At 45.7% G+C, this 21,765-nt stretch overlaps 1 protein-coding gene across 1 annotated transcript in view; it reads right to left on the reverse strand.

The window, feature by feature from the left end:
* Positions 1–882: 882 nt before the first annotated feature.
* Positions 883–21,765, reverse strand: part of PPM1J (protein phosphatase, Mg2+/Mn2+ dependent 1J) — a 33,197-nt gene continuing 12,314 nt past the window's right edge. The window contains exons 4-10 of the mRNA XM_063119550.1: positions 19,605–19,717; positions 12,761–12,845; positions 8,509–8,627; positions 7,238–7,301; positions 4,903–5,010; positions 3,302–3,453; positions 883–1,752 (exon numbers count right to left, since the gene is read on the reverse strand). Of these exons, the coding sequence (XP_062975620.1) occupies positions 1,605–1,752; positions 3,302–3,453; positions 4,903–5,010; positions 7,238–7,301; positions 8,509–8,627; positions 12,761–12,845; positions 19,605–19,717 (789 nt within the window). The 3' untranslated portion in view covers positions 883–1,604. The remainder of the gene's footprint in view (positions 1,753–3,301; positions 3,454–4,902; positions 5,011–7,237; positions 7,302–8,508; positions 8,628–12,760; positions 12,846–19,604; positions 19,718–21,765) is intronic.

Raw genomic sequence — 21,765 nt, forward strand, 5'->3', positions numbered from 1 at the left:
GGACAGGGATGGTCTCTTACTTGCACTGCAGAGCTGGCTGAAAACTAGATTCATTGGCATCCATTTTTTTCCACCATTGCCATTTTGTAGGACTTTTATTTGTCAAGCCAAGAACTCAGTGTTCTGGGCTCCAGAGGTAGAACTTCAACTTTAGAAGCACATGTCTTTTCATAGAAGGAGACAGTTGCACAGATTGGAAATACGGACTATTCTACAATTCTGACCTCCTTAGACATAGCTGCCTTCTGTGTACAGATGTGTTGCCTCTCTACCCTGCAATAGCTGTCTATAGCTTGTTACTGAAGGGGCGGCTGTTTAAACCAGCCAACCAGAGATTTCTCGCCCTGTTTGAACTTACATGTGCACCCTGCTTGATGAGAGGTACAACAACGGATTGTCTCCAGTGATGTTTTATATGGCAGGAATCTGTTTTATCTCACCTTTGCCCTTTGGAGGCACACCAATAAAGAACAGGGTTGCTGTAATACCCAACATGATTGTGAGAAATCCCTGTGGAAAAATAGTAATTCAAAAACGAATGCTTAGTCAGCATCTGGCTTACTCTGCATTGTGGAAGGAAAGCTGTATATGCTGCCTGAGGGGTAAGCCTGAGGAATGGTATCTAACCAGTCAACAGGGCTTACTTAATGCTTCTTTAGCAATTAGCATAAGGGGCTGGTGGCCAGGGCCAGGCCAGTCTATTCTAGACAAGTAGGCACGATTGTCATTACAAGTCAGGCTGAGGTGTCATTGGCATCAAGTGGACTTGAGCTGCTCGCCCCTTTGTAACTAGGGGACAGATGGAGGCAGGGCCAGTGTCAAGGGTAAGCATGGCCAGGTACCTGCTGAAGGTACCCATACCTCGCCCCCCCCCACCCCCGGGAGTTGTTCCTCCTCTTCATCATTGCAACCTGCTTGTTCTCCTGCTTCTCACTCTGGCCCAGACAATGGTGGTGGTGAGAAGGAGGAGCAGGAGAGGCCACTGCCGACTTGCTCTCTATCTGTGAAGCAAGAAGTGGCAGCAATGAGGAGACAGAGGAGGAGGAGCCATAGTAGCTGACGACAATGGTGGAGCGTGCCTTTCCCAAGGACCCCCCAAAAACTGAGATGGAAAGAAGTATTCACAAATGACTAAACGGAGCAGTGGATCAGAGAGATGCTCTGCTACTAATATCCGGCTTGGGGAACACTCCCATGCCACTGTGACACAATGCCAGTCCCCAGCCCCTTTCCTGGGAAGTTGAGGGCAATAGCCCAAATGTAATGCAGCCCTTGGAACGTGGGATTTCCTACCAGCCTCAAGGGCCAATAGGGATAATTCCTGAGAGGAACGGCTCTGCTTTGACTTCCTTGCTGATAACAGCAGCATGGACCAGGGCGAGGTCTCATGTCCCCAAGCCGGGACACAGCAAGCCTGGATGGAGCAGGAGCAGGACTTAAGCTGTAGTCCAATGGTTTTCTAATCCTCTTTAGAAGACTCAAGCAGCACAAAGGTTTCAGCAGCAGGGGGATCTACAGCCTTCCGTTGAGCTGCAAGGTGTTTTCTGTCGTCTTCTTTTTTACAGTCTAGCATCATGAGTCATGCGCCCCCTGGGACTGTAGGTTCAGGTGTAGTTTCCTGGGCCACCAAGGGGAATCACAAAAACAGAGATATCGTCTCCAGAGCCCAGCTTGTCGTTGGCCAGCCTCCAGCCACGTTCCTTTAGAACCCCTCTGGACCTCATCACCAACTCCTGGGCCGCCATGGTGTACCTGGGGGAGGGCGGAAAAGAGCCAATCAATCGGAACCCACACCCAAATCACAAGAGATATGACAGGATATGCAGTGATTCCAATGTGCACTTAAGTCTGCACCCTGTTTACAATAATTATCTCATTCTCCTTGTTGCCTGCCTGAATGGAGGGTGCTAACTGTGAAGAGGAAGCAATAGAGGTAGGATTTGAGTCTCTCCTCTTCTTCACTTTTGACGGATGCTACTGATTAGCAGAAGAGGGTTTGCAACCCCCGAATGGAAAGTGATGTCAGTGGAAGGCATCAGAGACAGTTGTGCCACAGTGGATAGAGCATTTGGCTTAGTCTAGAGAGACCTGGATTCAAATCCTCACATTGCCATGAGACTAATTAGGCGATCATTTAGACCAGTCATTTGCTTTCAGCCAAACCTACCTGTGATGAACTCCTTTGCTGAGAATACCTCTCAGGCTTAATTTAGCACCTCCACATTCCTTGATATAGCTAAATACCTCCCAGCCTCAGTCTTGGACCATGGAGCGCTAACTCATCATAGAGATCTTGGCTTTTATTTTACGGCCGCTCCCTGGCTCAGTTAATCTATTTCATAGTTATCTCCAGCAAACATCCCTGGAATGTTGCTCGCCTGGCTGCTGTGCCACCTTGGCAACAGGACTTCCTGCCTTTGCTCCTTCCCCTTTACTGTTTCTTCTAGGCTGTGCACATCTCCCGCTCTATAGCTTAGGCTCACTGACTGCCTCTCTGGCATCCCAGCCCCACCTCCCTCTGGAACGTGGTCATTGTCTTCAGGTGGAGCAACTAGGCCAGCAGAGATTCCACCCATGCACCATTTCTCTCACACTAATTCATAGGGCTGTTGTGTGCTGAAAATGTCTCCAGTTCTTTGGAGGAAGGTTGAGATACAAGAGTAGTCAGCGACTGAGAAAGCTGCTGCAGTGAATATGTTACGTCTACATATTCTTAAAAGAGCAAACATTTCAGTTTTGAAATGAACAATAAAGAGTGTTTCTCTTTCAGACATCAAAGGACAAACTATTGTTTGGTTATTAATACTTATTACATGAAAATCCATGTAATGAATCTCTAATTCTTTCCCTTTCAAAATCCTTCCCTGAGCAGCATGCTTTTTTAAAAAAATACATGAGGTTCCAGATGTATAATTACCCTTGTAAACATGCACCTGGAACCCTGTGGTGGATGAAATTTTACATGGAAAAATAGCTGGCTCCTTCCTGCTGCTCAAAATGGCAGACTCCTAAGGGTGCTTTTCATAAAAATATATATTGGTAATTCATCCCACACATTTGTGTGTAATGCATCAATTTCCCCTAAGACACACACAAACATGACACATCAAAGGGTCTCAGAAGAAAGAAAAAGAAAAAAGGCATTCCAGACGGAAGATAGAAAAGAGGCAGGGGTCTGCACAAACCAGAGAGTGACAGCAAAGAATGGACCCTGAGCATCTCTGGAGAGAGGTCTCTGCTCGACCACTGCATGGCATAGGCTTCCTTGATGTCATCAGGTAGGATATCTTGCCCAACTCACCTGCAAGGGTCATTGGGCTCATAGCGCATAAGAACGTCAAATACCACACTGGCCACCTCTTGATCAGTGGTGACATCCCAGAGGCCATCAGTGCCTAGCACCAGCACATCATCAGGGCAGTGCTCGTACTGTGTGAGGTCATAAATACGCACCTGCAAAAAAACAACAACCACAGAGATGCATTTGTGGGTAAACCACAGCAAGGAATTCTTCATCCATGGAAAAATACATTTCATAGCATTTGTCTTTTACACAGTTGTGCCCTGAATCACAGGCAACATGGACCAATCTCCATCCCTGTCTGATTTCTCTGATCCAGCTGTTTCTTACCTTCTCTATTCCCCAGGGCAAAAGTGAGACAACTCTGTCACTCTCCACAGTCCTGTGCAGATGCCAGATGGGAAGGAGTTAGAAGCCGCCTAGGCAGCCAAGCCAATATTTGTGGATCTCTAGGCCTGTTCCTAGCCTGCATCTTGCAAAGCAGGGTCAAAAGGCAACTTACCAGCAAAAGGGAAAACCCTGTTTGGGATAATATGAAAATCAAACAGGTTGATAATTCAGACTGACAATGGGCTGCATCCAGTGTTAGTCTAACTGAAGTCCCATTCATTTCAATAGGTCTACTCTACGTAGGACTAACATTGGAGACAACCCACTAAGACCACAAGGCATGTCATTCAAGGCATCTTTGCCTCAGTAACACTTGCCTCTTTAAAAAGTAATTTGCAATGGGTGAAGGGCATCTTTGCACTGTATAGCAGCCTTTCCCAACCTAGTTGCTTCCAGATGTGTTGGATATAACTCCCATCATCCCCAGCCAGCATGTGGGAATTGTAATCCAAAATGTCTGGCGGTTGGGGAAAGTTGCTGTAAAGAGTGACATTATATGGAAAGGAATCTTCTTCCCTAGCTAAGTGCTTGGAGTAAGAACTTGTGCTAGTCCAAATGACCTTCAGATAAAGAAAGTTATGGCTGTCCCTTCTAACATGCATGGCAACTCTGAAAGACAGCCTATAAATAAATTTTAAAATACAATATATATCAGCTTTATTTTTTTTAAAGAAAAATAGATTTTAAAAGTAAAGCTCAGTGTGAGCTCAAGACTTTTTGAATTAGGTAAATTTTAGCTTCTTAAAGCAGCATTTCAAGTTTTGACGTTTCAGTTGCTATGACATTCCAGAGGTCTGGAATGTGCTGTTGCACCATGTTGGTCCCTGGCCAATGGCTGGTTGGCCACTGTGTGAACAGAGTGCTGGACTAGATGGACCCTTGGTCTGATCCAGCAGGGCTCTTCTTATGTTCTTATGTCATGAATGTCTGGTGAGACGGGAGGGGAGGAAAGAGAAAACTCAGAAACACGCCAACATATTTTCATTTTTTGAAAGAAAGGAAAAAAGAATCTCAACCTTTAAGAGCAAAATGTATGCTAGTGCAATCCTTCAATCCAGAGATAAGTAACAGACCTACAACAAAGACGGCAGTCATGGAAGGAGCTGCGTGTGCAGAGTTCTGAGTTTCAGCCTGCTGACACATTGCTCTTTTTAGACAGTTTCGAACTATAGTCCCAGCAGGAACCAGGTTCTTAGTTATGATGTGCTCACCTCTGGGATGCAGGACAGGAAAGGTTTGATGTGGATGTTGGAGCTGTACACCTTGAGATCATGGTCTCCCAGGCCTCGAGTCACCCCAATGGTTGCCATCATTCGAGCCTAGGAGGAAGTGAAAGTTGGAAAACGTCACTTCCAATGGGACAGCCACGTGATGTCAATGAGTGCAGACATTCGTGTAATGGGGAAAAAGTCCTCTCACTCAGGCCTCTTGTAAGTGATCAGAGAGAAGGATGCTGAAATGGTAAGCTTTCAAAGTAAATTCTACTTCGAGGCTAATACTTGTACTTATTTATTTTTAATGTATTTTCCTCCAATGTTGTTGTCATGGTCAGGACTGTTCCCCTTAGTGTGGGGGGAGGAGTTTCAGGCTATCAATCAGAATCAGATTCTGATGCCGAAGAAACAGGACTAGACACATACCAGCCTACACAGGACGTGGGGAAGGTGGTTCTCCCAGGCTCTTCACCCACCAGGGGTGAATCTTCACCAGACCTTATCAGTGAAAATGCTAATGACTCAGAGTCTGTGGGAACTCAGCAATCCCCAGAGGAGGAAGGGACTTCAGAGTTGGCTGACCCCATAGTCCAACGCAGATTAAAAAGAAGGCGAGAGGTGATAAAGTCAGCTAGCTTCTCACCAAAGGCTTCTTCAGTGGAATCCTTTCTGAACTTAAAGGGACTCAGGGAAAAGACCTTCCCTTTTGTTGAAAGGACAACTGTCTCGCTTGGTTAGTCAAGTTTTAGCCTAAAAGAAAGTTCCTAGTCTTTAAGCTCTCTTCAGGTGCGAAGAGAAGTTTATTTGCTGACTAAAGCTTTGTGGATTACTCGGCAGACGTCTTTATTGTCTCGCATGGCAGTGGGAGGCCTTAGAAACATGACAGTTGTCACCACACTTCTAGAAACTCTGCAAGCCCACCATATTGTTCACTGCACATATAGTTCCTCTTCCCATAACAACTTTCTGTATTTTGGATAAGGATTAGTGTGGTTTTCCTCTCACTTTCAAATAAAGTTAGCACTCATCTGTGCACTTCCACACATACTTTTTCTTTTGCAAATTGTAAAATATTCCTGAGTATGGGAGCGGGTGGGAGAAGGATCAGAGGATATTCAACAGAATGTAGAATGCAGTCTCAATAAAAAGGCCATTTGAGATATGGTCATTCAGGTCAGATATTTAATGTACATACTGCCCTTGTTGTTACCAAAATGTTAACCCAATACATCTTTGCCTCTAAAGTGTAAAGAATTTAAAAAATGATATCTTTTTAATAAGGCATTCATTTTTCCATAGAAGGACAGAGAAGAAGGAGTAGACCATACTGGCTGGGGGATTCTGGGAGTAGCAGTCCAACGTATTTGGAGGGCACCAGATTGGGACAGGCTAGAGTAGACAGAGAAGAGTGCAGAAGAACCTAACAAATGTGTACTTTACATATCTCTAACATTAAAGCACATTACGCCAGTCCTTTTCCAGCTTCACTGGCTGCCAGTCCATGTCCGGGCCTGATTCAAAGGGCTGGAATTAACATTCAAAGTCCTAAATGGTTTGGGGCCAGGTTATCTGAAGGAACGCCTCCTGGACTGGACTGCAAGATCATCTTCAGGGGTCCTTCTCCGCGAGCCCCTTCCCAAGGAGGTGAGGTGAATGGCTACCAGGATGAGGGCCTTTTTTGCTCTGGCACCCAGGTTGTGGAATGAGCTCCCTAGAGAAGTTCACCTGGCACCTACGTTATACTCTTTCCGATGCCAGGTGAAGACCTTTTTTATTTTCCCACTATTTTAGCATTTTATCAACCTAGTCTTTTAATTCTGCTGTTTTAAATCTGTATTTTAAATCTGTAAAATCTCTGCAATGCTGCTCCGTTTTATTCTGCTTGTATATTTATACAATATACAGTTTTATATTGTGATTTAAGTTTCCATATTTTATATTTCAAGCTGTACTCTATGGTTTTTATTTTTGTGTACCATCCAGAGAGCTTCAGCTATTTGGTGGTATAGAAATGAAATAAATAAATACAAAAATAAAATAAACTTTTTTTTCCCTGTTGAGAGCCACATTCCCTGGGAGTTAATCTCTTGAAGGCCACATGATGGCAGGAGGCGGGGCTGAAGTCAGCAATGAATGAGGCCAGAGCCAAAAGTGGACAGGGCCACTTTTTCTCTCGTTCTCTTTACGCCACCCCTTTCTTCCTCGCTCTTCCTCCCCAGACAGAGGGCTGCTGGAAAAGGGACAGATTGCTCTTAAAAACATAAGAGGAGCCATGCTGGATGAGTTCAGCTCTCCATTTCTCAAACACTTCCTCAAATCTTCAGCACTTCACCTTTTTGCCCTCTCCGTACACAAGTGGAAACTTCAGGTCATCTTCTTCTATCCTTTTGTATGCCCTGTTTAGAAAAGGAGACACACGCACACAGAAAGTATATTGCAACACAGGTGAATGTTACTATCCTCTCAGGCATGTTACAGCAGGGCTGAGCTGAAGACCCATCTTTTTTCTGTCTAAGCATGCATAGGGTTGCACCCCAAAAAGTCTTTTTTTCTCCTAAAATGTGTTGCTGAAAAAGAACATTTAGGAGAAAACCAAGAGTGGATTTTTGTGGGGAAGGACTTGTGAGCCTGGTTCTTGTACTGAACACAAATTACTTGGCTCAGGATGTGATTCTCTTAATTCTTAGCACATGTCCACCCACCTGAGCTAGTATTTTGCACTTGGGTCCAGCTGGTAGATGTCAAGGCTCTAGTTAAAAAACAACAATGTAGATCCCGCAAGCTTGATCTCTGCCTACCCTTGTGTTAGAGAATTACCAGCTGCCTGAAAAGGAGCTACTGGATGCTGTTTTACCTACAGCAAGGATCTACCAACCCAGGTCACCTCTTCACTTCATCATTTCCCTTAGAAATATGCACTCATACACATACCCACACTCATACCCACACAGGTTTTCTTTTCTTCCACGGTTATCTTTGATCAAACAGGATTTTTGAAGCACTACAAAAACCCGTTTATCAGAGGTAGGGTGACCATATGAAAAGGAGGACAGGGCTCCTGTATCTTTAACAGTTGTATTGAAAAGGGAATTTCAGCAGGTGTCATTTGTATATATTGGGAACCTGGTGAAATTTCCTCTTCATCACAACAGTTAAAGCTGCAGGTGCCCTGCCCTCTTTTAAATCTGGTCACTCTAGTATAGCTCCTGCAACTTTAACTGTTGTGATGAAGACTGAATTTCATCATGTTCTCCATATATACAAATGACACCTGCTGAAATTCCCTTTTCAATACAACTGTTAAAGATATAGGAGCCCTGCCCTCCTTTTCATATGGTCACCCTAATCAGAGGCAATAGCTGAATGAGTGAGCACATTATAGACAATAATGCCTTTGTCATACCAGTCAACTCCTTTGGAAATAATAATAATCATACATCCCCAGCCTTAGTAACATTGCAGAAAGGAAGCAGGGAGAAAGCAAGGAGAAAAGGGGGCTTTTCTGTGTCCCACTGAGTAGGCCATGATATGTAAGAGTGACACTGCAGCATCCTTTTCCTTGCATTCCTGATTGCTTTTGAAACAATGCGATCGAAGCATTACCATCCATTCATGGTTTGGTCCCTGTACAGCATCTTCTTTCCCAGTTCCTTATGCTGGATCCTTCGTGGGAATTCGAGGTGAGTAAACTCATTCCCAAGCAACTCAGGACTCAAGTAGCCCTGCGGGAGAAGAGAGCAAGTTTAGCCACAGGAATCACTTGGGCATTCTTCACTGAAACAAGAGAAAGCCAAGCGCCATACTTCAGGGGATCCTCCCAGGAGGAGGAATCCCAAAGCAGTTGAGCGCACACAGGCACACCAAGGGCAGGAGACCGGAACAAATAGCTTGTTTGGACCAATGCTAAGATTCTGCAGTTCACTTTCCAGAGATTGAACTCTCAGAGCCAACGGATGCCTGTGCATAGATGCTGTGATTTCTCTCTGGTGTAGGAAAGGGTCTGGGACTTATCCCACTTTCGATGGAACTGTTTCTGTGCTTGCCCACTTTTGTGGAAGAGCAGACAATTGATAACACCCCATTCTCCTATCTCACAACAAAATGAACCACGGGGAGACAACGCACAATTGATTGATGGGTTCCCCCCCCCTTCCCCAGGCTTAACAAGCCTCTGAAATGGAAACAGCTGAAACTGATAAGAGATGTTTTAGGGAAACTGATGAAGCAATGTGTGTGTGTGAGAGAGAGAGTTTTCACATACCAAAGTCTGGATCCTGAACTCTGCCCACAGAGATCAGACTTCCCTTATGATATCAGCTTTTACAATGGTAATACTCCTTTTCTTTTCCCCTCTCCCTCTCTCTCTCACACACACGAAACTAAAGCTGTGCATCTCAAAGGTATCTTAAGACTGATGTTCTCTTTCATCATTCTCTGTCTTCTCAGCCTTGTTCCCTAATCAGGGCTTGCTGTTTGGAGCTGGTTCCATGACTCCCATGACTTGTCAAGGTCCTAAAAAGAGCCAATTACTCACAAAGCCAACCCTCAGCCAAGGAGCCCAGTAACACAAGCCCAGGAGGAAGTATCTCCATTTGACAACCTGCCAAACCTCACAAGAATGGGGCCCAGAGCCAACAGAGAGAGAAAAGCTGAGAAAGGTTGGATCAGTGGGACCTGAAAACCATGCCTTGAAAGGGTGGCAAAATTTGCATGTTTACCTCCTGTAGCCACCCTGCTTGTGACAGTAAAGTGTGTAAAAGGGGGGTAACTAATCCACATCAAGTAATCTTAAGGATGCACCCTGTTTACAATAGGAACTGAACGCTCAGGCAGGGGGAGGTGAAACACATCCAGTGTTTTTTGTTTTATGGTAGAAAACAAGCACAGCTATAGAAGACTACACACATCGGGTTTCTCTGAATGCTTAAGAGCAGATCTTGGATTGTATTGGCAATGGCACAGTGTAAAGGAACGTCACCACCATGACAGTTCTTACAGCAAAGGGCTTGAGCCATAAAAGGGCTTTGGCTCAAAATGAAATGCTCAACATTATGTGTGTGGGGTGGGTGAGTGGGTGGGAGAGTGCAAGATTGGTCTGCGAAATGCTTGGTTTCTTTATCACAGCTAAAGGGGATCTGTTACTCAGTGCCATTTCTTCCTTTCCAAGGCATGGAGGCTGTTTGGATATAGAAGCGCAGATATGATTCCATCTGGTGCTTTGCCAAGAAGGTGCACTCTGGGCCAGGAAACAGGGGCCAGCAACACCTCTGCTTATGCCCCCTTGGGAATCTCTGCACTTCACTGGGTTTCTTTCCTCTCCACTGCCTTAGAGGGAATTCGTGTCATACAAAACCTTGACACCTGCTGCTTCTAGGGCAGAGCAGCTCTGGGGATATAAGCAAGTTAGGGTGACCGTAAGGAAAGGAGGATAGGCCCCCTGCAGCTTTAACTGTTGTGATGAAGAGGGAATTTCACCAGGTGCTGCATGCATACAATTCCCTTTTCTATACAACTGTTAAAGATACAGGAGCCCTGTCCTCCTTTCCATATGTTCACTTTAAGCAAGTGTGCGCAGGTGAAGGGGGCTTACCTAGTGAACATAAGCCTCGAAGCAAAGCAAAGTCACAGGGGGAAAACTGTGGGTGAAGAAAGAGTTTAGCACTCCCCTTTGTCACTTCTTTGCTTCCAACTGCCCCCCCCCCCCCAAAGCTGCTTTTCCCTTAAAGGGCCAGGTTTTTTAAAATATTTGCTAAAGTGCCACTCTTATAGCCTTTCAAATTGTGGAAACGACAGTGAGCCAGAAAGAAAGGATGATTGAAGTACTATTGATTGCTTTTGAACCATCATTCTGCTAGCCCACATTTCTCCCTAATATGTCTTTTTCCTTAGTGTTAATGTGTGTGTGTGTGTGTGAGTGAGTGAGTGAGTGATATTTACAGAGACAGAGGTTGGTGTGAAAGCGGCACAACAGCAAAGCAACAAGACGGCTCTGGATCTACTGTGGATGTAGTCAGTCTTAAGTTAAAATGTATAAGCAAGACCAACAACAGAGAATTTTAAAAAATATATTTTAAGCTAAATGTTTCTTTTTCCGTCCTCATCAGTAGCTCTGCTGTTAAATGGGTATCAGGAGGAGCAGTTTAGAATGCCTGGAGATATTTGGAGATATTTCTCCCTTAGGAGAAAAAACAGAGGTATGATTGGTATAATGCTTACAAATGGACCTCCAGATTAAGGCCATTTGGACTAAGTGTCTATAGATCCAGAAATTTCCCTTATTGTCAAGTTTATCAGGGTTTTTTGTTTGTTCTGTTGGAACTATGTGCAGCAGGATTGAAGACTGTCATCAGACGGAGGCGGGAGGGGAATCACGTTTCCCTACCGTCGCTTCCCCTCCGCCCGGCTTCTGTCCCACAATACTTCCTCTTTCTTCACATGGGGAAGAAAGAAGAAGTAAACAATGACCATGTGGCCTGTTCAGTGGGTGTTTTTATCGAGCTGCTTTTCCTGCACACAGCAGGAAATGGTGACATGTTTCGCTTCAACCCCCAAAAGTTGGATTTTCCAGGTCTTTTTTCGTTGCGGAAAAATGACCAGAAGGAGCGGGAGATGCATGGGAGGCAAACAGTGGCATCAAAAGGACCCACAAACATCCAGTAACAACCGTGCTACAAAATGCTCATCTGATGATGCTCGAAATGTCTTGCAACAGGCTGCTCCAGTTTTTTGTGTGGTTTTTTTGTTTGGAAAGAATTGCTAATCATACCTTTTTTTTCTCCTAAGGAATTTTCATCTCCAAATATCTGACATAGAAAGAAATGCTATGGCCAGGATCCTAATGGGGTTGTTGATATTTTTCTTTGTGCAGCAGACATATCGCACACTGATTTTGAAAGCCCCCTTAGATTTAGACAGAAAAACTCCTACATCTCCCAGCATTCCACAGCTTTTTCCTGGTCCAAATGTTCATAGGATTGCACTCTAAGGCCCTTTCTATACCTAAGGGCCTTCAGGGAGGGCGTGGGGATGATCCCAGACTTACCTGCTTCCGGGATCATTTCCTAGCACACAAACGCCAGCGCAACATTCCAGAAACAAACAGGGACGTTGCGGGCACCATTTAAAAAAACACACAACAGGAGCTGGGAGTGCAATTGCGCTCCACCAAAAAGGTACATGTGTGTTGTTGTTGTTTTTTAAAAAAGCCCACCCACGTTCACTACCCCCACCCCCAATGTCCCTGGACTCCCCCGGACCAGTTCCTTCCCTCTTTGCTGACCTCCGCTACTCGCAGGGAGGAGGGAAGAAGCCGGGATGGGTGCTCACACCGCCCACAGTCCTCAGGATGGTCCCGGGAGTGCAGGAAAAATCGGAATAACTGCGGAAGCAGTTATCATGGGAAAATAGAGGGGTGGAGGGGTCGTCCCTGCCTGCTCCCGGGATCCCCTGTGTGTCATTTGGATGCACAGGGACGACCCGGGGACGACCTCGGGGAAAATCCATGGTGTAAAAAGGGATTAAGTCTCAAGAGCAGTTTGCCACGTAGCCTGCAAGGAGATGCTGTTCAAGAAATGCAAGCACAATACCCTGTGGGCATGTGACACTAGTTTGTGCTGTTCACTGGCTCCCAACTTAGGTCTGCCTTGTAAAAATTGTGTTTTAGTCAGCTGTCCCCACAGGCAGCTGTCTTCTTCAATCAACTCTCTGGAGCTCTTGAAGTCATTGTTAATACAGAATCAGCATCTCAACTGCATGCCTGGATGAGTTGGTTTAGCAGCGCTAGGTGGTGGTGGTGATAGCAGCGGTGGATTAAAAAAAAGATAATACATCAGATAGGAAGAAAGTTCTTTCTTACTAAAAACTGCAGCCTTTGCCTCTCTGTCTCTGGAGTAAACTCCCTGGACATTGGAATGATTTCCCCATTACGGATGACAATGGCCCTGCAATGAAACATGGAATGGTGACATTAGAGAGGGAGTGAGAGAAAAGGGACGGCATAGGAAGGACAAGCGGCAGATACGTATGAGGGCAAAGGGATGCAGGTTTAGCTAAGGGACCTCTTTGGACACAGGGGAGGGCCGTACCGCAGGGGCACAGAACCTGCTTTGCAAGCAGAAGGTCCCAGGTTCAATCCCCACTATCTCCAGGTAGGGCCCGGAAAGAATCCCCCCCTGAAACTCTGCAGAGCCGCTCTTGAAAATTCTAGGCTAGAGAGACTAATGTTCTGACTTGGTATAAGGCAGCATCCTATGTTCTTAGGAAATTGCCATTTTCCATGCAGAAAGATTACTTCTGCGAAGGGGTGGGCTGGAAGCACAGGCACAAAGTGTGGCACAAGCACATAGACTGGGCAAGTGAGAAATGCAGTACAACGTCACATATCACGTGGCCCTAAGGCTGCCTCTGCCACTAGCCTGTTTCCAAGGGGGTAGTTATTTGCTGCTTACGGAAGAGGAAAACTCCAGGGTTCATGTTCTGTGTTATTTTACACCTTGAAGACCAGAGCTCTGTCAATCAGACACCCTCGTAGCCACCTGCCCTTTTTGCTGCCATAAAGGCTCCTGGGAGAACTCTTTATTGAGCACCCCATTTTATTGATTTAGAATTCCTTCCTGCCCTGAGCCAAGGACTCAAACAGTTCCTTATTTTACCCCTAAAATAAGAGAGCCTCAGCTATGGGGCAGTATACAAATATAAATAATAATAATAATAATAATAATAATAATAATAATAATGCCACCCTCTAAGGAAATGTAGGTCGAGAGTAACTTGCCCAGGGCTCTTCTATAAGGCTCATGGATGAGCAAGGATTCAAAGCCAAGTCTGTCCTGTTTCATCCAAATATTATTGTGCAGGTGCCAGTGGGGGGGGGGGGGGCACATGAAGTCAGGCAAGTGGGGTGGGGGAAACTGTCAGGCGCTATGGATTACAGATCCTTCCCCCACTTACCAGAATTCCCTCTAAAAGTCAGAACAAAAAAGATGCATCTAATGAAGTGGGCTCCAGTCCCCAAAAGCTTATGGCAGAATAAATCTAATCTTCTTTAAGGTGTGCCAAAATGTTTTGCCGCAACAAATTAACAGGGCTGCCCTTCCAGAAGACAGAAAGTCATGGCAGCCTGTTCTTTCCCACATGTGAATAAGACAGTGGACTTGTCTACACCTGCCATTTATCCCGGGATGGTCATGATATTGTCCCTGCGTGTCCAAACGAGACACAGATGATCCTGGGGTGAACTGGAGACGAGCACTCAGTTCTCCTGGGATAGAGTGGATTGCACTTTTCCAGTTTTTTCCCACCATCTTGGGACCATCCCAAGTTCCGCGGGCGGTGTGGCTCTCCCTCTTGGGGTCCTCCCTCTTCCCCATGAGTAGCAGGGCTCAGGAAAAGGTCACAGAGCTGTGCAGGGAGAGTCCATGGGCATCAGGGGGGAGGGGGAGAGCATTTTCGTCATCTTTGGGATGGTGCTCATCATCCTCCAGTGCCAAGTTTGTTTTTAAAGAAAATTGTTCCTTCATGCAGGATTGCGCCTGTGCAATTGCGCAAATGTCTCCTCTTTAAAAAATAAAAAAATGTCACCCTGGAACGTCCTTCTTTACTTCCAGGACAACTCACTGATGTGTGGCCCCTGAGGGACAATCCCAGAAGTGAAAAACTCCGTGATTATCCCTCCCCATTCCCCAAAGGGCTGCAGGTGTAGATGAGCCCAGTGTGTGGGTGTGGCTGGGTGAAATCCAAGAACATTTAAAATGGTGGACATTGTGCAATGAGGAATGATGCCCATCAGTATGTTGTTTAGAAAGCCTTATATTCTACTTTAGCTGCTGAGCTAAACCTCTAGGTGACTTGAGTTCAGTTGCCTATTCCAGGATCTGAGTGGAAAAGTGGGAGACTGGGGAACACATTCCTAGTTCAGATGGATGAGAAAAGGAAGCAGGGCAAGAGAGAGAAATCAGGCTAGAAAACAGAGCAGAAAGTATGGAGACCATGAGATGAGAAGCACGGCCAACGTCGTGGGTCACCATCAACCAAACTTAACACACCAGGCACCCAAGGATCCCTGCCAACACATAAAGTGGCATCTGCCCAATCCACACTCCAGCCAACCCTATTAATGGCTAACATATTGGGGTGGTGGGAGAGAGAGAAGAGACAGAGTTCAGCTGAACTGCAACTGTCAGGACTCTCTACTTTGCAGGCTTTCACCATGATCCACGTTTTATGTTATGGATCATGGCAGCTTCAAATAATGATGCAGCTTGGATTAAATAGTTGCATCTGACTGGAACCGCAACAGACTTGCCACAAGCTAGAGCTCAGAGCAAAACACCAGTGAAATGGTTCTATCCTTAACCACTCACAAACAACAAAACCAAACAGGTTTAAAGAAAATTATGTATATAAAAATATATAACAAATGTTAATATAAAAACTAATATTTCACACAAAGTATAAAACAGTAGATTAGCAGTCCAACAGTTTATCATACATACATAATTGCAATACTGATTTCCAAAAGAAGGCTATATAAATATACAACGAACCTGTTCAGACAACATGCTAAGCCATGCTGGTTAAGCATTTTGGGCCAACCGTGAAGGCTTATTGTGTGGTATATGAAGCATTTTCCCTAACCATGGTTGCTACATCACCATATTGCTACACAACCCGCAGGTGCCACAACCTCAACTTGGCTGCCAGCCTCAGCCAGGAAATGGCTGCCCAGGGCTGTGCATGCCCTATGGGACACTGGGATACAGAACAAACCAGTAGGAGGGTTGAAGAGGTCAGCGGAGAGGTAAGTGCTTAGGGTGTGGTTATGCAAACCCCACAATAGGCCATGGTTTCATGGTCATGTGGCAGCAGCACTAGGAGTAGTTAGTGGTAACCACAGTGAGACGAGGTTAGCGTAACAACGTTCCTCAAAGTGTCATCTGAACAGGGCCAGTGATGTTTTGCTTTTCTTTTTTATTTTGTAAAACCAGTATTGCAACTATGGCCTTAGCTAGACCTAAGGTTTATCCCTGGATCGTCCAGGGGTCAAACCTGTTCATCTAGGTGACACACTGGGGATCCAATGCTCAGGCAGGGGCGAACCCTGGATGATCCCAGGATAAACCTTAGGTCTAGCTGTGGCCTATGTATGTATAATAAACTGATGGATTGCTAATCTATTGTTTTAATCTTTGTGTGAAATATTAGTTTTTATATTAACATTTGTTATATGAATGTTTTACTTTTGCTCCCCACTGGAGCAAGATCTGCTCTGCCCATTACACCAACCAGAATGAGAGGCAGTTCCGATGCATTGTCCCTACCTATCTTGCCTTCCACTTGGCTTGTTCCTTATGCTCAGAGAAGTATTATCAGTGTTTTCAATGCCCGGACCTTAAGATCATCCACAGGGTCCTTCTCCATGAGCCCCTGCCAAAGGAAGTGAGGCAGGGGGCTACTAGGAGGAGGGCTTTCTCTGCTGTGGCACCCCAGCTGTGGAATGAGCTCCCCAGAAAGGTTCACTTGGCGCCTACAGTGTACTCCTTTCGTCGCCAGCTGAAGACCTTTTTATTTTCTCAGCATTTTAACACTTAATTTAACTTAAATTTAAACTTTGCTGTTTTAATTCTATATTTTAACCTATATCAATTTTTGCTGTGTGGTTTTAATCCTGGTTGTGCTTTTTATATCGTATTTTGTATTCATGTTTTTAAATTGTTGGTTGTTTTTACGCTTTTCATGGTTTTAATTTTTGTGAACCACCCAGGGCCTTGCTAGACCAGGAGTTAGCGCGGTGTGAGGCCCGTGCTCGTCCCTGTGCGTCCAAATGACACACAGGGGATCCGGGCCTCAGCCAGGGCTCGAGCCGCCCTGGCACCGCGCTAACTGGAACTGCTTGTAGCGCGGTTCTTCCTGCGGTCCCGGCCTCAGGTTGGGCTGAGGCTGGAACCGCGGGCGTGTGGACTGTTCCGCCGCTTTTCCCGGCTACTGCACTTATGCATGAGTAGCCGGGAAAAGCGGCGGACGGGCTGCAGCGCTCCCGCCCCCATTCCCCCCCCCACGACCTCCCCTGGCCTCCGATCCCTCCCTGTCCTCACGTGCATGTCTCGCCACCCCCCCCTTGTCCCCACCTGCTTTGTCCTCTGCCACTGCTGCCACCGCTGATGTCCCCAGCCGCCCTGTCCTGCTGCCGCCACTGTCCCCAGCTGGCGTTTCCTGTTGTCGCCATGTTTGGCCTGTGATGCGTGCTGAGCAGGCATCACAGGCAGGACATGGCGACAACAGGAAAAGCTGGCTGGGGACAGTGGCGGCAGTGGGACAGAGCGGCTGGGAACATCGGCGACAGCAGGACACAGCAGGTGGGGACAGGGGTGGTGGTGAGACATGCACATGGGGACAGGGGGGGATCGGAGGCCAGGGGAAGTCATGGGGGGGAATCGGGGGCAGGGGTCCCTATTTTTTTTAAAAAAAAACCCTTACCTTGGCCTTTGGTGCGCTGCTGCGCATGCGGCTGCTTTAACTGAAAAGAAAATGGCAGACGCGACGGGGCTTCCCTCGACCCCGTCGCGCCTCAGGTGTAGACGGGGCCTACAGGCTGCGCTACTTCTAGCGCGGCCTGGCCCCTCCTCACCACCGGATACGGCGGTATGTCTAGCAAGGCCCCCAGAGAGCTTTGGCTATTGGGCGGTATAAAAATGTAATGAATAAATAAATAAAATTTTAGATAGAAAAAAGTCCTACTACTGGTTGGGAAATGCTAGGAGTTGTAGGACATTTTTCTTTCTAAACATGTATAGGATTGTGCCCTTAGCAACTATTTCTTAGCCCCCTTTATGTGTTACCCTCATGAAGGGGTTTCACAAGTAGCAGGGGTAGTAGACTATACTGCTGGCCCTTCCCCCAATGATGGATGGCTCCCCATACCAAGCCCTCAACCAGGGTGGCCTATGTGCATAGAGCTCTGTGCAGTGGACAGCTCCTTTAGAGTTCTGACTGGTTCTGACTGAAACCTGGAGTGGATTCACTGCCCTACTGACATCGGAGTCACCAACCTCCACTGGCTCTAAGTATGTGGGCCTCCATGCACGACCAGGGTTCCAGATCATGTGAACACCAATGCACATAGGCTTTCCCTCTTCTGACGTCTGCTATTTACATGTGTTTATATTTAAAGGTATATACATCTTTTTGTCTTAAAGGTCTTTAACGCAGTTTACAACTCACTAAAAACACAGTTCCATTGAAAACGTTACAGCATTGGTCTCAAATGCCTCAGTCGAGAACCATGACTAGGTCATAACAAATGATTTATATAAAAGTTTTTAGCATCTAAAGAGATGATCAGCCGCCTCCATATGCCCTCCTGCTCTTGGCCTTGCAGCAAGCAACTGTGTACTTGGGCAGGTGTGTTCTTGCTATTTCTCATCACAGATGCCACAGATATAGACACCTGGAGCCACTCCTTAAAGTCATACCACCACCACCCCTGGGTTGCTCATATTAACTTGGCCAAAGCAGTTGTACCCTATCTAGCATGGAGCACCTCTGAAGCAGGTATGTTCACAACTGAATAGCCATGGATGGTCAGCTAACCTGGTGGAGCTGCATTCAGCTAGGATCAAGCTCTATCCATAGTTGGGGGCTACCAGCCACAAATCTCAGCAAGCTTGTAATTTACTTATTACAATGATATCCCATTTTTCTTCCATCATGGTGGATGAGATAGGATTCCCAAGGGGTCTCCCATCCAAATACTGATCAAACTTATTCCTGCTTAGCTTCACCATGTTCCCCGAAGTCCATGCCCTGGAATCTCCTGCTATCTGTGCCCTCTGTGGTTGTCCACAGCAAAGTAATGTCTTGGGGCTCAGAGAATGACTACCTAAGGGGCAGGAGATAACCTGATACAAAGCTTGTGTGTCCATTTGCTTAATGTGGGAGGGTAGAGGAATGAAAATGGGTTTAAGTTGATGAAACCCTGAACACACTGTAAGAAGAAACCCTTAAAGAACTTGGGCCAAGTCTAATAATTATATATACTAATTTTCTGATGAAGAAGTAATAATTATTGTTAACAAAATGGGACATTTTTAAAAAGGGAAATGGAGGAACCTATGCCTGAGGAAAGAAGATCCTCTGATGCCTGGGCTTTCATGCATCAGCATCATTACTTTCCAACGCTGGTAGTTTACTGTATCTATTGCCTGCATAGCGTAGAGGTGAGCATAAAGTGCACCCAAGACCCTAATAAATAAATAAATGTTCATATCAACGCTTCCTCAAAAACCTGTGCTTGGCTGAGTGGCTGAGCACATATTTATAGTTCTACCCAGAACTGCCTCAGACTTCTGCGATCAGCTGTCTTTGGGTTGTATCCAACGTTAGTCAGAGTTGACCCATTGAAATGAATGGGAGTTAAGTTAAACTAAAATTAGATCCAACCCTTTCTTTCTAGCAGTCTCAGGTCTCCATGAAAGTCAGATTTCTCCTGGGCTCTCCCACGGTCTTAGCAAGGTCACTTGCTCACAGGGGCGCATTCCCCTCCTTAACCCAACGGCAACTACAATTGGGAAAGACTTTGGTTCATTTCCACTGTGCGGCAAACATAATCTCATCCTTCCGGTGACCCCATGGCTTGCGCGCCCACGACCCGGCAAGTGTCAGAGAAGCCCGCCCGCCCGCCCGCCCGCCCGCCCCCCTCCTACCTACTATCACCTGCGTTGGCCACATAGAACTTCCCCAGGAGATAAACCACTGCCAGGGCACAGCAGCCTCCTGCCGCATGCCGAGTCACCCGTTCCTGCTCGATCTGATTGTCCTGAGGAGATAGAAAAACAAATGCAGGGATGGAATGTGGCTCCCTGATATGAAGAGGAGGGCTGTAACTGAACTAGGAATGGAGAAATCGGTCAGTTTCGGTTTCTCTCTCATTTTTCCAGGCTGATATTTGGTTAGTCCAGAACTTTTGAGAATTTTTTCCAATCTTCCATTCGGTTCGTGCTGAGCTTTCAGAATTTAAAAGAAGAGTTTGCATGGAAATTCATACACCTTTTGCATGCGATTTTGCCCTACATACACGTTTTTACAAGCAATTTCCCTAACAAAATCCATTTTAATATTATTTTCATCCATATATGCATTTTTGTGTGCACTTTCCCCTAATAAGTACATAGTCATTAAACATTTTTTATTGGAGAACCCCATTGCAAAATTGGAAAAAGGTGTGAATTTCTAAGGATACCCAAGCTTCAGTTTGTGTATTGGTTTAAAGTATGAAATTAGGTAAACTGAAAATGTGAACTGAATGACATTCTCTCCCATCCCCAAACTGAACCCAGTTGCTGAGTATAATGAGATGGGAAGCACACACATTATCTAGTAGGACCTCTTTTTGCAGCAATCACAGGAAGTGTCTCGAAGGGTCACTTCATAACCCAGGTAACTACTAATGCACTTGCCTATGAAGGCTGCTTCTTACAAGATGCTTTGTATTTAGACCCAAAGGACACATTATATGCAAATACATGCCAGCCCAACAGTCTATTTTGGGTTAGGAAAAAGCCACTTACAGTTTGAGTGCTACAGATATCCAAGAACAAAGCACTGCTTCATTTATATGATGGCTCTTTATACATTGCAAAAAAAGGAAAGGAAAGGAACTGCACTACCAAAAAAGAAGGACACATGGAGGGCACAGATTTGCATAAAATGTGCACAGGCAAATTGATTTTATATGCCTAAATGTATACTTAGAATGAATTATTATAATTTAAACCAGCCTTCCCCAACCTGATGCCTTCTAGATCTTTTAGATGACGACTCTCATCTTCCCTGACCGTTGGCCATACTGGCTGAGGCTGCTGGGAGTTGAGTCTAACATAACTGAAGGTCACCAGGTTAGGAAAGGCTGATTTAAACAGAAATTCATCTCACCATCATAGGAAAGACTGTGAACAGGTGACTCGTATGTCTGCTTAGACTGCTGCCCAGGTGCTCATTGTTGATGGGCGCCTTCAAGGCCCTGCTCTTCCTTCTTATGGGTCTTGATCTTTAAACTGGACTTGGACTGAAGAACCCTCTAAATAGCAAAAGCAGGGCACAGGGCCACCCTAGTGTGCTGTAAAGCAGAGGAGGGCAACTTGTGGGCCTCTGGATATTTCGGCCTACAACTCCCATCATCCCTCAAACTGATTATGCTGGCTACGGCTGATAGGAATAGTAAGCCCAAAAAGGGTATATGCATGAATCCAAATCATCGCATTTCCCTTTAAGAGCTCATCTACACCAAGCAGGATATTCCACTATGAAAGCAGTATGGAAGTGGTATATAAAGGGCAGGATCTACACTACTGCTTCATAGCAGTACTGAAGTACCCTGACAACTGTTGGGGCCCACTGACACATACCATATACCACTTTCATAGTGTTATATCCTGCTGGTGTAGATGTGTCATGGTCCCCAACAGTTGTCAGTGCACTTCAGTACCGCTATAAAGCAGTAGTGTGGCTCCTGCCATTTATATACTACTTTCATACTATTTTCATAGTGGAATATCCTGCTTGGTGTAGATGAGCCCTAAGATACATGTGCACTGGGGCTTAATGCTTCCCCAGTCTCCACTTGAATGCATTTCAAAGGGAAAACCTTGGGAGAAAAATAACCCACATGTATACCATTTAGACCCAAAGTGACGTCCCAGTATTTTATATTCTATTGCTTGAATCCACTAATTGGACTTGTTGGATGTCTTTCTGAATTTTACCAAAAAAACACCCTTGAATCAGGTTCCTGGTATGCCATATACAAATTACCTATTTCCTTTCGCTCTCCTCTCAGTTTCTATTCTGCATTCACTTGTTGCTGTC

Source organism: Elgaria multicarinata, chromosome 1 (assembly GCF_023053635.1).
Source record: "Elgaria multicarinata webbii isolate HBS135686 ecotype San Diego chromosome 1, rElgMul1.1.pri, whole genome shotgun sequence".
In the NCBI taxonomy this organism is placed as follows: Eukaryota; Metazoa; Chordata; class Lepidosauria; order Squamata; family Anguidae; genus Elgaria; species Elgaria multicarinata.